This window comes from Megalops cyprinoides, chromosome 14 (assembly GCF_013368585.1).
Source record: "Megalops cyprinoides isolate fMegCyp1 chromosome 14, fMegCyp1.pri, whole genome shotgun sequence".
In the NCBI taxonomy this organism is placed as follows: Eukaryota; Metazoa; Chordata; class Actinopteri; order Elopiformes; family Megalopidae; genus Megalops; species Megalops cyprinoides.
The window spans coordinates 30,327,242-30,339,340 of NC_050596.1; the positions used below are offsets into that span (position 1 = coordinate 30,327,242).

At 46.9% G+C, this 12,099-nt stretch overlaps 1 protein-coding gene across 1 annotated transcript in view; it reads left to right on the forward strand.

Annotated features, from left to right (window-relative positions):
* LOC118789165 (calcium/calmodulin-dependent 3',5'-cyclic nucleotide phosphodiesterase 1A-like) overlaps positions 1-12,099 on the forward strand; it is a 30,705-nt gene that overhangs the window by 16,712 nt on the left and 1,894 nt on the right. Inside the window, exons 3-13 of the mRNA XM_036545490.1 lie at positions 2,814-2,996; positions 4,894-4,960; positions 5,167-5,283; positions 6,550-6,690; positions 6,977-7,077; positions 8,716-8,841; positions 9,417-9,518; positions 9,703-9,823; positions 10,444-10,525; positions 10,791-10,911; positions 11,804-11,991. Coding sequence (XP_036401383.1) covers positions 2,814-2,996; positions 4,894-4,960; positions 5,167-5,283; positions 6,550-6,690; positions 6,977-7,077; positions 8,716-8,841; positions 9,417-9,518; positions 9,703-9,823; positions 10,444-10,525; positions 10,791-10,911; positions 11,804-11,991 — 1,349 coding nt within the window. The remainder of the gene's footprint in view (positions 1-2,813; positions 2,997-4,893; positions 4,961-5,166; positions 5,284-6,549; positions 6,691-6,976; positions 7,078-8,715; positions 8,842-9,416; positions 9,519-9,702; positions 9,824-10,443; positions 10,526-10,790; positions 10,912-11,803; positions 11,992-12,099) is intronic.

A 12,099-nucleotide genomic window follows, 5' to 3' on the forward strand; every position in this document is an offset into this window, starting at 1 on the left:
AAAATAAGGCACAACAGTACCTTCCAATTTTTCGGTTGATTTCATAAATATGTTCATCACCAGCGCTGCTTTTCTGAAAGCGTCTGTGAAATAAAGCAAAAAATTGGAAAGCAGTGTTGCGCTCTAACCTTCTCACTTTTGGGTTTCAGGGTTCCGCTTGAAAACATCTCTGTTGCATGCTGGAACTGCGGGAATGTTGCATGATGGGACTGTAGGCTCAGGTTGTGGAGGACTTAGCAGTGGCTCATGGGTGAACACTGAACGTGGGACTCCCAGAGTTCCTGGGCCTGGTCAAGAAGGAAGATGCCTCCACCTTGATTTTTTCATGACTCGTCTTTACATTGCGAGTCCTGCAGAGGGTCCCATCCATGCTGCACCTCTGTCAATATCCATCAGCATCATGATGTCATCACTGAGCTAACATTAACCCTTTGTTGTGTATTCAAGGCTACGGCCTTTTGTTGGTTGAGGTTTATGGTGCATTGAATGGTTGTTGTACAGTATAGTTATTTCTAGTTATCCAGGAGTGAAAGTAATGAATGTCTAACCTGAAACCATTAAGAGTGTGACATTTTGAAGTTCATGTATGGCAAGGCAATTATTTTTTTAACGGCTAGCTTCCATTAGTGTGTTTTTGGTTTTTAATTGTTGCTGAAATATTCTTCCTTATATTTGTTTAAATGGAAAATGGAAAATGTTTTTATAGTGCAGGTTAGTACATATTTATGTTATTTTAATTTAAGTACTGCACACTAATGTGTGCATAGGTCATGATGACCCACACACTGTGTTTCTATGCATAAATAAATGCATTTTACAAAGACAGCATGGGCTTCACAGAGACAGCAATAAAACAGATGACTCCTGAGAAATCCACACGTTTACATTTTCCCTTTTTGATTTTTTATTAGATGTTTTCAAGTGTGCAGAACCCCTGAGTTAAAAAAAAAAAAGCTGAATTTAAAACAGAAGTTTCCTCTGTCGGCAGCCGATGATCAAGGTTTGTGTTTGTTCTCTCTTTTGTACTTCCGCGTTCGGAGTCCTTCCACTGAACCTCCCCGCGAACCTGGCTTCTTTGCATTGCGGCAGCGCTCACTTCGGCGTAGTGAGAGACGGAGACGCGGGCGCACTCACCTGATGCGAAGGCGCGCTTGTCGGAGCTGCGCTCCTGTCATTAAAGCCTACCTCTGAGGTCCTCCGTGGGCGAGGCAGGTGCCGCCTCCGTGCCGGGAGAACATACTGAGGGGTGTAATCTCAATCCACGGGGGTGCACAAAAAGTCATACATTCTATATAGACATTGGCTTATAAGGAGACAACTGGGGGGTGCACTGAGGTCCGTCTGGGGGTGCAGTGCACCCCTAAGCACCCCCGTAGCACCGGGCCTGGGTGGGTGGACATTTTTCAGTGTCACCCCTCCGTGTTGAGGTAGCATTGATGCGTCAGACGGAACCTCCAGCAGTAAGAGAGAGGCGCGTGTGTGTTGGAGAGGAGGTGTGTGAAGCCAGCCAGAGGAGGGATAACTAACAACACCAACACTGGCTTGCAGACCTTGCCTGCCACGCCCGACAGCTAGGCCCTCTGCCCGCCGTCTCCCCCGCTGTTGTTAGCGCTCACCGCTAACGAGATCGAATTCCTCGAAGGCATTCGTCTCAAGCCGCAACGCGTCAGTCATGTCTGCCAAACAATGGCTGGTGGATTTTCCGAGCGAAATGTTGAAAGAAAATGATATGAGCGTTGAAGCTTTTTGGTTCTGAGGGCGTATTCCTTTAGATGTTGTAATGTAGAGCTGTATTTCATACTTGCTTTGCAGTGGCAGTGTGCTATACAAGTAGAGGACCTGGTCTGGATAATGGGCAGGTTGCTGGATCGGTTCTCCAAAAGCCCATCATCATTGGGTCCATGGGGATGCACCTGAATTCCTGATTACCCAGCTATAAAAAGGTTTAAGCTGTGAAAGTCAGTTTGTATAGGTGTGTTGAATTAACAAATAATGTTCTGTAAGAAAGATATTAATTCATTGAAATGGCAGGCAGTCAATTTCAAATGATTACAGATGGCCATGAAAAACCTGCTCACTGGTTTTCTGCCACTGCTGGATTCCTCTTGTAAAGCCTTAAACAAAAGCAACATTTTGTCTCCCTCGTAAATTGTGTATGGGAAGAAAGGACCCTAAATTGGTGCTTTTAATCAAATTGTGTGACGGCAGGATGACTCAGTAAAAGCCTGTGCTTTTTTGTCTGAGTCTTTTTGCCGCAGTTCTCAGAGGAGCGATCCTGCAGCACAGGTATTTCAGAGGACCCATGCTGTCACGCTTTTCATTAACACACAGACAATTCGCATTGGCATTCACAGGCAGCCAGCCAGGGTACCCAGAGCTGTTCATTAAGTAACTGAAGCTCAGCCATGAAAAACTGAATGACCCATACTTTTTTTTTGTTCTCTCTCTGTCCCTCTCTGTCTCTCTTTCTTAGGGCCGAAAAAATGAGTGATCCTTGCATTTTGCCCACTCTTTCTTTCCTTCTATCTCTCTCTTTCTCAATGTCTCTCTCTCCTTATCTGTTTCTCTTGGGGCAAAAAAATTGAGTGATTGATACATTTTGTTCACTCTCTCTCTCTCTCTCTTTCTTTCTTTGGGCTGAAAAACTGAACAACCCACATGATTTCCCACTTTCTCTCACAGGGTCACAGGCTGTAGGTCCCCCTTTTTCTTATGCTACAGGGGTGCACAGAGACAGAGTGAGGGAACCCCCCGGGGCTTGCCCTGCAGGTGGGGGGCTGCGTCTGATCCTGACTCTGGGTTCTGTCCCGCAGAAGGCTGCTGGACACTGAGGATGAGCTCAGTGACATCCAGACGGACTCGGTGCCCATGGAGGTCCGCGATTGGCTGGCCTCCACCTTCACCAGGAAGATGGGCGTGATGCGGAGACGGCCGGAGGAGAAGCCGCGGTTCCGGAGCATCGTGCACGCTGTGCAGGCTGGCATCTTCGTAGAGAGGTACCGTTCTACCTGCACTACCTGCCCACACTCAGCCGGCAAGAGGGACTCTGCACTGCACAGGATGGTCTATAGACAGACACTCATGAAGTTATGTCACAATGGCCAAATAAAGACAGTACAAAATGCACACTTATAGGATGTGAAATCATGACAACAATGACACTAAATAACATATTATATCCACACAAACGGTGCTTTCATATGCTGTCATCCAGTTGAAAAGGTTTTCCTGGTTTTAATCAGTCAGACAAGGTCTGTTTGGCCGAGAGTTTCACAACAAATTGTTTCAGCGTATCAATGAGGTCTTCGTAGATTTCAAGTATTTTGTTGATGTTGATGAAATAATATCTATGCATTTGAATTTTTGGGGTGTTAGGATTGAGATACACTGCACTGTGTGTTTCTAGAAGAGCTGTGGCCAGTATCTCTTATTCCCATGGCAACTACATAAGACTATCACCATCATCTGTTGCGCAAGTTCAGTGTCTCTGGGGGAGTACATTCTAACATGTAAAACCGAGTACATGTATTTATCTTACTAGCTTTCTTCTGAAGTCTCTCACCAAACCCTTGCATCTCAGTTAACTGGACTGATTATGTTCATTTACCAAAACTGATCCCAATGAAAAGCCTAGTCTGTAACTAATAAGCTACGTTGTGTCTAACACTGGTATTTATAGCTCGGAGTGGAGGACGGGGAAGGGGGGGCTTGCCAGTGTTTTCAAATTATTATCAGAATGTCAGAGCATTGGTTTTTATAAATACGAACATCTTTGTCAAGCTGCACTAAATGAATTATTAAGTACGACTGATTATTTTGCTCTGTTCCATAATTTAAAAACATCACATTAAAGGAATTGGAGACGGGGGCTGAAGCCTGTCCAGCGCTTTGAACTCTCCAAAAGCCGGCCGGTGGGACCGGCATTCTTCAGGCCGTTTCTCACAGGGAGAAGACAGTAAAAGTAATGAGTGAACTTGGCTCGGTGCGCAGTAAGTCACACCTTACGCCTCTGACGCTGCCAAGGCCCAAAAGCGGCACCCTCCTCTGCACTCCGACAGCCCCATCTTTGCCTGATGCCTCTCGTCTTTTCAGAGAACGCTTGGCTCCTAGTGGTCCTGACCATTCTGTACACAACGCGAGATCCGTTTCAGAATCGTGCTTTTTGCGGGATTAAGTGAATGCCTGCTGGATCTCTGAGTGTTTATGAAAGTGAACGCGTTCCCCGGTCCCTCGTAGTTCAGCCCTTACGGCAAAAAACTCGACAGGGGTAATATGATTGTGAATTGAACCGCTTATGTTGACTCTCGGTCCCCAGATGAGTTGCATTCCTTTGGTTCTGACTCCACTTAAGGCTCCACAAATAGCCGAAATGATGCAGGCAGTCCAAGTCTCCTGAGGCTACTTTCCTGGTCTCCGACTTTCGTAACAAGTAACAGAACTTCCAAATATGTACCGCTACTCCAGTTCTGCACTTAAACCAATGTATTGACACCAAACTGGGGGGAGGGGGGGGGGGGGCAATGTGGTGTAGCGGGGAAAGGGCACAGAACCCAGAGATCGCTGGTTCATTTCCTGGGGGTGGCCGGGGGGGGGGGGGGGGGGGGGGGGGGCACTGCTGGTGTACTCTCAGGCACCAGCTGATTTGCATCAGTAAACATGCAGCTGGCAGTGATGTCCGTTGTAAAAGTCACCTTAGGTAAAGGTGCCGGCCAAGTAAATAAATGATGCAAATTGCAAACACTGTACACTTTAAAGAATGAGCACGCGACAATTGTACCTGCTGTTGATATTGTGCAGTAAGTAACCAACATAGACCTTATATGCTTAATTAACAATTAATAACTGGATTTACGAAGTTTTAATGCTTGAATAACACATGATTTGTATCACCAGGATGTACAGAAGGACTTCAAATATGGCTGGGTTGACGTACCCCCCAACCGTGATCACTACTCTGAAGGTATTTATCCCTGTTTGCAGGGTGCAGTTGAAAGCTGAACTTCAGTAGTAGTCTCGACAGTGATTTAACACCTCCGTGATAAAGTGCTAGGATGAGCTTGTAAGGCAGAGATTAACAATGGCTCAGTGTTTTGGTTGGACTTTGCTGTGCATGCCGTCTGCGTGTCCTGGTCAAACGGAGGCAGCTGAACGTCTTTTCCCCTGCAGGATGTCGACAAGTGGTCGTTTGACGTCTTCGCGCTCCACGAGGCCAGCGGCGAACACGCCCTGAAGTTCCTGGTCTATGAGCTTCTCACCAGATACGACCTGATCAGCCGCTTCAGGGTCAGAATCTCGCGCTCATTACCACTTCCTGTCAGCTGATCTGCGCTGCATGTGATTGGCTGTCCTCCTCTCTGATGGGTTTCTTGTTTCCTGGCCATATATGTCAGGAACATGTGGAGCCCTTTTGTAAGAAAAAACAACCTTTCATGGTTAAGCTTCATTGAATACCCCCATCACAAAGAAACACGTCTCCATCTCTCATTGGTCAGTTTATAAATATGCTAGTTTACTATTGGTCTACTGCTCCAAATGCCTGTAGTTTTAAGGCCTAAGAATATATGTCATTGGTCAAATGAAAAGATTCATTTAACAGAACAACGAATTTCAGTTAAATTAAGATGTAGGCAAAAATGCACACTGTCTTCACCCATAAAGATTGTTTTATCCAGTGAGGCCCCTGGCTGAAGCCGTGCTCTGCAGTGAGCTGCAGATTCTGTTTGTTATTCTTGGGGCACAGTGACTGGGAGAGATGGCGTAGGACTCATACGAATCGCAGCCCTTTCCCTCAGAGACCGCCCGTCCACACTGAGGCTGTCATGTAAGGGCACACAGCGAGTCAGAACCCAGCCCTGCACCGCGATCTCTGATCCGTGGGCTCAGAGATCGCGGTGCAGGGTGCTAATCTCACTGTGACTAAACACTGGCGGAAAGCCTGCGAGAAAGATGGCCAATGCCTTCTGACCTTGAAGGTCCTTTAACAACAACGTCCAGCTCAAACGCACAGATTGTACAGAGGGAAGCTGCCTAAAACCCTGTTGCTGAGAACAGCGTATTCCCTTTCCAAAATCCCAAATGCACTTGGAATGTTAGAAGGCAAATACTCATTGTTGACAAAGTCTATTTCCAGTCATAACAGTTTCCTTTTTAGTCCTGACACATGTCAGCATATATAGACACGGTCTGCAATCTGTATCGGTCTTGGCAAGCAAACACCTAGCACATCATTTATTGAATTTGACTGGCAATTAGTGCTGCAAAGCCGGACAGAGATTGAAGAGATTGATGGTGAGCAAATGCAAATGTGGAAGATCTGCGCACGCGTATAACATTATCAACATTACGTTATGTTTTTGGCCCCAATTTGACATGTATATGATGCTTAGCATAGAGTATCGTTTCCAGTTATGCAAGTTATAAAAGTGAGGCCTGTTACGTGTCTCATCAACTGCTGGTTCCTCATTCATTTTTGCCCTTTCCTGGAGTATTAGACAGTACAGGACCTGGCCATGTCTCTAGGCCCAAATCTCCTCTCCTCTTCCTCCTCAGATCCCTGTCTCCTCGCTGGTCTCCTTTGTGGAGGCGCTGGAGGTGGGCTACAGCAAACACAAGAACCCCTACCACAACCTCACCCACGCCGCCGACGTCACCCAGACCGCACACTTCCTAATGCTCCACACTGGCATCATGGTGAGTCTCCCGCAGAGGGCCGCTGGAGAAGCAGTTCTGCAGCCTGCCACTAGGTGGCCAATATTGTCTATTCCAATATTGGTTTATTGATGCTTTTAATAAAAGTTTGGTCAATCATGTCACATTCCATTCAACGAACCCAAAACAACTGCACAAAAGGTTTTTATCTCCTACACATAGTGCTACATGTTAGTCATTACTCATCCTAATGGGGCACCCGTCAGCTTCATGCATGTAAAACATTCATTCAGTGTCCTTACAGCAGTTGTGACCTTCTGCTTCCCAGCACTGGCTCACTGAACTGGAAATCCTTGCCATGGTGTTTGCGGCTGCAATCCATGACTTTGAGCACACTGGGACAACCAACAACTTCCACATCCAGACAAGGTGAGAGGCGCTGGGCTACCCTCCCGTGTCAAGTGTCAGTGTCAAGCTCTAGCAGGATTGAGATGGGGCCACACTAGCCTGTCCTGCTGATGTCACATGACAAGAGACCAGTGTATGGACAGGGTCATACTGTTAGTGCTTGTTCTTCCTCACTGACTTACGTTTTTCGCAAGGACTCTGATTGGCTATTGTCCTGTCAGTCTCACCCCCTGCAGGTGAGAAAAGTGAGAAAAGGCATAAAAAAACATAAATTTACCTCTTACGATTTGACCACGGCTCAGAAAGTTCATCCTATTCCGTGTGAGCAAAAACACACACCAAGTCTGAGCCACGAATCCAAAATAGGGTGACTGTTTCCAGACTCACTACACATGTTTTGTTAAATATTTGAAAAACACTTCAGTCTTTGGGTAGGTCTTCCTCGAGTGGTCTTTGGTCCTATTTTTATGTTCGCCTCATGTTTGAATCCAGGTCTTTTTTAGAGCTGCGGTCATTTTTATTGTATCAGGGCTACATTAACTGTTGTGACATTCCTCCAGATGCTCAGAGGAGCCTCATCCACTCAGCACTCAGGGAGTATTAGCTGAAGGAAGACAGCTGTTAGCAGGAATAACGAAACAATATTCACTCATGTGCTCTCAGTCTGTTTCTCCAAACAGTGTGCTGTAATGCGGCTCACTCAGGCGTGTACAGGCCTTTGCTATTGTTATAACACCTGGCACAGTTCAGTGTGTAGCAGAGCCTGTCAAATAGATGTCTTCCAGTCTGCAGGAGATTAACGACTCGCGGCACATTCACTCATTCTGCGAGTAAGAGCTTGCGCATTTTGCCTTGAATTGTGCTCGAGAGACAGCTTGAAGTACCCATTGTTTCAGCCTTGGCCTCCGCAAAACCCAGGAACTGAATGAACGCGGTTGATGTTGCGACTACTTCGCTGTACCTCTGTTGCCCCTAGTGGCACAACGTTGTTACTGCAGGAGCTTCAGGACCGCAGGAATCAGTGAGTGAATGAGTGAGTTAGAGAGGAGCACTGCCATTTCTATGCCTGATTCTTCCAGCCACAGCCTGAAATTACATACTGGCAGAGATTCTGTGAAGAGCACCAATCCCTGCTCTTAACCTCAAATAGCAATTGATTAGAAGGGGCACTTGAGAGTTGGAGCTTGAGGTGGAAAATGAAGGTGTTGCATCTTTTTCAGCCATTTATGTCCACAGTCTTTCAACTGAGAGCAGCACTGCGTTGTGTATTCTGTTTTTTATGTGATGGGAGGAGCTCTGTTTGAGCCAGCACCTCAGAATGAGTCATATCCCAGCGTGCCTTGCTGAAATTACACTGAGCCACAGCCGAAAGAGAGAGATGACAGAGGGGTTTGTTCGAGCAGGAAGCAGGAAAAGGCCATCTACTCAATTTAAGGTTTTCAGAGAGGAAGGCCGCCACACAAAGTGACACAAAATTCAAGACGGTAGAAGTAGGTAAAAAAAAAAAAAAAAATCAATGAATCCCAGAGTCCCTCTCACCGTGGTGGCACTTAGCCTTTCTGTGAGGGATATTGACCTGATGAAGATGCATAACCTCACACAGCCTTCCGGCTCCGTGAAGCCCCCCTTGCATTTATACTCTCTGCCGGCTCTGTGCAGGTCAGAGGTGGCCATTCTGTACAACGACCGCTCCGTCCTGGAGAATCACCACGTGAGCGCCGCCTACAGGCTTATGCAGGAGGACGAGATGAATATCCTGGTAAACCTGTCCAAGGACGACTGGCGGTGAGCTGCTGTTACAGCCTCTGCATGAAACTGTTATGCTGATTGTGTGATGTGAAGAGACAGACCCTGGCCAGCAGTGTCTCTGGCTCTTCGAACCCGACCCTGTCTGTCTGTAGAGCGGAACCAGCATCCCATCCTATGTGTAGGTTTGATATTTTTGGGATGTTTACACAGGTTCTGTCCACTGTCCTGTGAGCCTATAGGATGGGATTGGAGTGTGAGTGTGCTCCTATGTCGGGATGGGTGTCTTTAGTCTCTCGCTCTTCTCCTGTATGTCTGCAGGGTAGGATGAATGTGTTTATGTGTCTGAACCCTCTTCTGTATGTCTGTAGGGTATGATCAGTGTATTTCTGCATCTGACACCTCTCCTGTACGTGTGTAGGGTATGATCAGTGTATTTCTGCATCTGACCCCTCTCCTGTACGTGTGTAGGGTATGATCAGTGTATTTCTGCATCTGACCCCTCTCCTGTACGTGTGTAGGGTATGATCAGTGTATTTCTGCATCTGACCCCTCTCCTGTACGTGTGTAGGGTATGATCGGTGTGTTTATGTGTCTCTCCTGTGTGCGTGTAGGGAGCTGCGCGCCCTGGTCATCGAGATGGTCATGAGCACAGACATGTCCTGCCACTTCCAGCAGATAAAGACCATGAGGAGCAGCCTACAGCAGCCAGAGGGGTGAGCGGAAGACCTGGCCCTGCCCCCCCCCCCCACCCTCTGGGCCTCCTCTCGCTGGCCCCGAGCCCTGGCCTCCGCTCGGACCCCTCACCTCTCCCCTCTCTCCTCCGTGTCTGTGCGTGTCTGTGTGTGTGCGCGTGCCTGTGTCAGTGTTGGCTGATGTGATGTTGTCTGTGGTTGGCAGAATAGACAAGGCTAAAGCGCTATCTCTGATGCTGCACGCAGCCGACATCAGCCACCCCGCCAAGTCCTGGAGGCTGCACTACCGCTGGACCCGGGCGCTCATGGAGGAGTTCTTCAGACAGGTACCCCACGTCTGTGTGTGTGTGGATCCGAACCAAAGAGCTAGGACTGTAAAGAGGACTGAGTGCAAGGTGGGACACTTCAGTGAATGTCCAGCTGATTAACCATGCATATTACTTGCTTAGCAGATGTAGTTAATCAGAGTGATGTGCACAGGTACAATATTTACATCTTCATGTACACAGCTTGATTTTTGTTGAGGCTGTTTGGATTAAGTACTTTGTCCTACCTGGGAATCAAACTGACAACCTTTGGGTTATAAGCTCTGCTCCTTTGCAGCGTTGCACACTACTAACCCAATACCCATAAAAATGCAAGCAGTTAACAATAAGTCATTCTGGATAAGGGCATCTTCCAAGCAGACAGTTCGTAAAAATACCATTAAATCACACTCAAAAGACAATCACATAGTGTTGTTCAGGAGACTGTAATAATTCTCATCGTTTTCAATTACGAAGTTAATGCAGAGTTAACACTGATTAGAGCAGCATACCCTCGGCGTGGTGCAGTCATGAGTGTGTAATAAATTTCTTTGAATGTGAATGAATTTCTCGTGAGTGCAGCGGTGGTAAGCCTCTCTGTGTGTGTGGGTATACAGTGTTTGGCTGTTGTGTGTTTGCAGGGCGACAAGGAGGCGGAGCTGGGGCTGCCTTTCTCTCCTCTCTGTGATCGCAAGACCACGATGATCGCGCAGTCACAGATAGGTGGGCTTCCCGCGTTACAGTGGTCTCTGTTTCCATAGTGAAAACGAAGGACATGTGATTAGGCACTGATGAAATTAGAAAGCATATTAACGCCCCCTAGTGGAATTATGGAAAATTGCCACAAATTGGTTGACATACAAGACTGTATTTGACTTTTTTTAACTACATAAACAAATTTTGTTTGAACTGAAAAAATAAACTACTCATGATTTTAACAGTATGTCACATCTTTATGACTTTATTTGGATTTTTCTTTTTTTTGCAGGGTTCATTGACTTCATTGTAGAACCGACGTTCTCTGTTCTGATCGACTCAACAGAGAAGATTATTACTCCTCTCATAGAGGAAGCCTTAAGATCAGGGGGGAGCAGTGTCCGGAGATCCAGGTATGGCCCCTTTCTCACGGCCGACTCCCTCTAGCAGCACTTCTGAACCAGGGGTACCTGGCCACCCCCCGGGGGGTTAAATGTAGCCTCCTCTTGGGGAAGGCGAGATACATAATGCCTGTGATATTTATGGAATGCAGGTCACACAAAATGAAGACTGCCCTTTGTCTCACTTTAATATTGAGGTTTTAGTGTTGTTGTGTCTTGTCTTTCGATGCTGTACATAGTTTAGTAACAGAACCTAAAAGTATGAATATGAATTAAAATGACTCCATTGAGTCCCCATTGAGAAGGGGTGCCTCAGGTTTCGTACTGAGGCTGTGACTGTGATTGATGAAGGTGTGTGATGAAGGCAATGAAGATTTGATAAAGGTGTGCAAGAGTGACAGTTTACTACAAGTCTTTCTACAGTGAAAATGTATGGTATGTACTGGTAAAATCCAATGCATTTACAAGTGGTCATGCACACACATATTCTTTGAATTATCATGGTTTTTCACAATACAAAAAGCTTATCCAAGCAGGAACCATAGAGTTCAATAAATAAGAAAAGTGTTGATAAAACTGTATTTTATTCAGTACGTTGTGAATAAGCTGTTTTGAACCCAACACCTTATGCAAGGAAACTCTGGGATGCTCATGTACCTTGGCTGTTATGAGTATGAGTATTAACTTGAATATGGAAGTGAATCTGAGCAGCAGATATGGCGTGATGTTGTCAGGATAGGTGCTCCCTCTGTGCTGTTTCAGTGGAGCGTACAGTGACTGCCAGGCACTCCCTTCCTGATTGGCTGTGCTTCTTACCCCGGCAGTCACTGTACTGTTTCAGTGTGAGTGTACAGTGACCGCCAGGCACTCCCTCCCTGATTGGCTGTGCTCCTCTGCATTGCAGTCTGACCGGCGGGGGGTCAGGGACCGTGGTGGAGTCCGTGCAGAGACACAGCGGCCGGGGGTTGACCTCTGACCAGGGCGCGCCCACAGACTACTCCCTGTCCAGCATCAACCTGAAGCGAGTGCGCCATACGCTGGCCGAGGTCATCCAGCACAACAAGGAGCGCTGGAAGGAGCTGGCTGTGCAAGGTGCCTGCAGTCCGTTACATTGTTGCATTACACGGTATCCATTTATACAGCTGGATATTTACAGAGGCGGTTCTGGGTTAAGTAGCTTGCCCAAGGGACAGTAGCAGT